Source organism: Sinocyclocheilus rhinocerous, unplaced genomic scaffold (genome assembly GCF_001515625.1).
Source record: "Sinocyclocheilus rhinocerous isolate Xijiao unplaced genomic scaffold, SAMN03320098_v1.1 scaffold2340, whole genome shotgun sequence".
Lineage (NCBI taxonomy): Eukaryota > Metazoa > Chordata > Actinopteri > Cypriniformes > Cyprinidae > Sinocyclocheilus > Sinocyclocheilus rhinocerous.
Genome location: NW_015646462.1, coordinates 447,621 through 448,752, shown reverse-complemented (window position 1 = coordinate 448,752; position 1,132 = coordinate 447,621). Strand labels below are relative to the sequence as shown.

Genomic DNA, 1,132 nt, shown 5'->3' with positions numbered 1-1,132 from the left:
TTTTCAACAAATGTTCATTTTCAGAAGAACTATTCCTTTAATTATATATGGCTTTTATGAGGAAAAAGATGAACACACCCAGTCAAAGATGGATGTGCTATGTTTATGCTATGAGATATCAATAAATAGATCTCATTTCACATTATGTTCTTCAACCCAGACATAACAAAGTAATGACGTCATTGTGAAAGTTGTTTTCTTAATCTCTCTGGTTAGGTATTAGAAATAAATACGATTATTTGTAAATGTCTTTTATGGCCATAAACGTTTCTAGGCTTACATCTCCTCTCCATAAACTAGATGAAAATAATACTTCAAATTTCGTGACATCATTTACGTTGTGCATGTACCTAAAATTTGGCTTACTAGCAAAGACAAAAACGTTTTTGTGTCCTTCAAAGAGGAAAAACTGGGTACATCCAACTCTTCGCTCTTCTCTTCCTTTTAACATAAAACACTAGCTGGTCCAAAAGGAAAACCTCTTTTCCTCAAAAGGAAAAGTCTTTGATCTTTTGGTCTCGGATATTTTGCTGCAGGGATGAGATGAATCACTGCATCATAGATGATGGCCAATAACTGACATCTGATGTATAGGGGGCAGCAATATACAGATGGGCACTTATCTTGAAAATAACACTTTTTAATCACAAATGCTTCTTAATTCAGTGTCTTGGAAAATAAATATAAAACTTGTACTGATTTAAAAACGACTCTCTAGCTCTTCAAATCTCCTTAGAGATGTTTCTCCAATGTTGTTGCAATAGATTTATGAGAGTGATGAACAGAAGAGTCCTTTTGCAGTCCAGATTTGTCCTCTATAAATACAAAAACAAAATAAATCATGTCAGTACCTTTTACATAGTAATGTATGCAATATGTTTAAAAAAACATTACATATTCAATGAAGATTAATGGAATAGTTATTTGAATTCTTATTTTAAATCTTATATGATTAAATATGATTAAAATATGACATCATTTGTGACCCTGGACCACAAAACCAGTCTTAAGTGTCAATTTTTCGAAATTGAGATTTATACATCATCTGAAAGCTGAATAAATAATATATGTTATATGTTAGGATGGGACAATATTTGGCCGAGATACAACTATTTGAAAATCTGGAATCTGA

General features: G+C 31.6%; 1 protein-coding gene across 1 annotated transcript in view; it reads right to left on the bottom strand.

Annotated features, from left to right (window-relative positions):
- Nucleotides 1-732: 732 nt before the first annotated feature.
- Nucleotides 733-1,132, bottom strand: part of LOC107707857 (aggrecan core protein-like) — a 20,155-nt gene continuing 19,755 nt past the window's right edge. Inside the window, exon 19 of the mRNA XM_016511959.1 lies at nucleotides 733-815. Coding sequence (XP_016367445.1) covers nucleotides 733-815 — 83 coding nt within the window. The remainder of the gene's footprint in view (nucleotides 816-1,132) is intronic.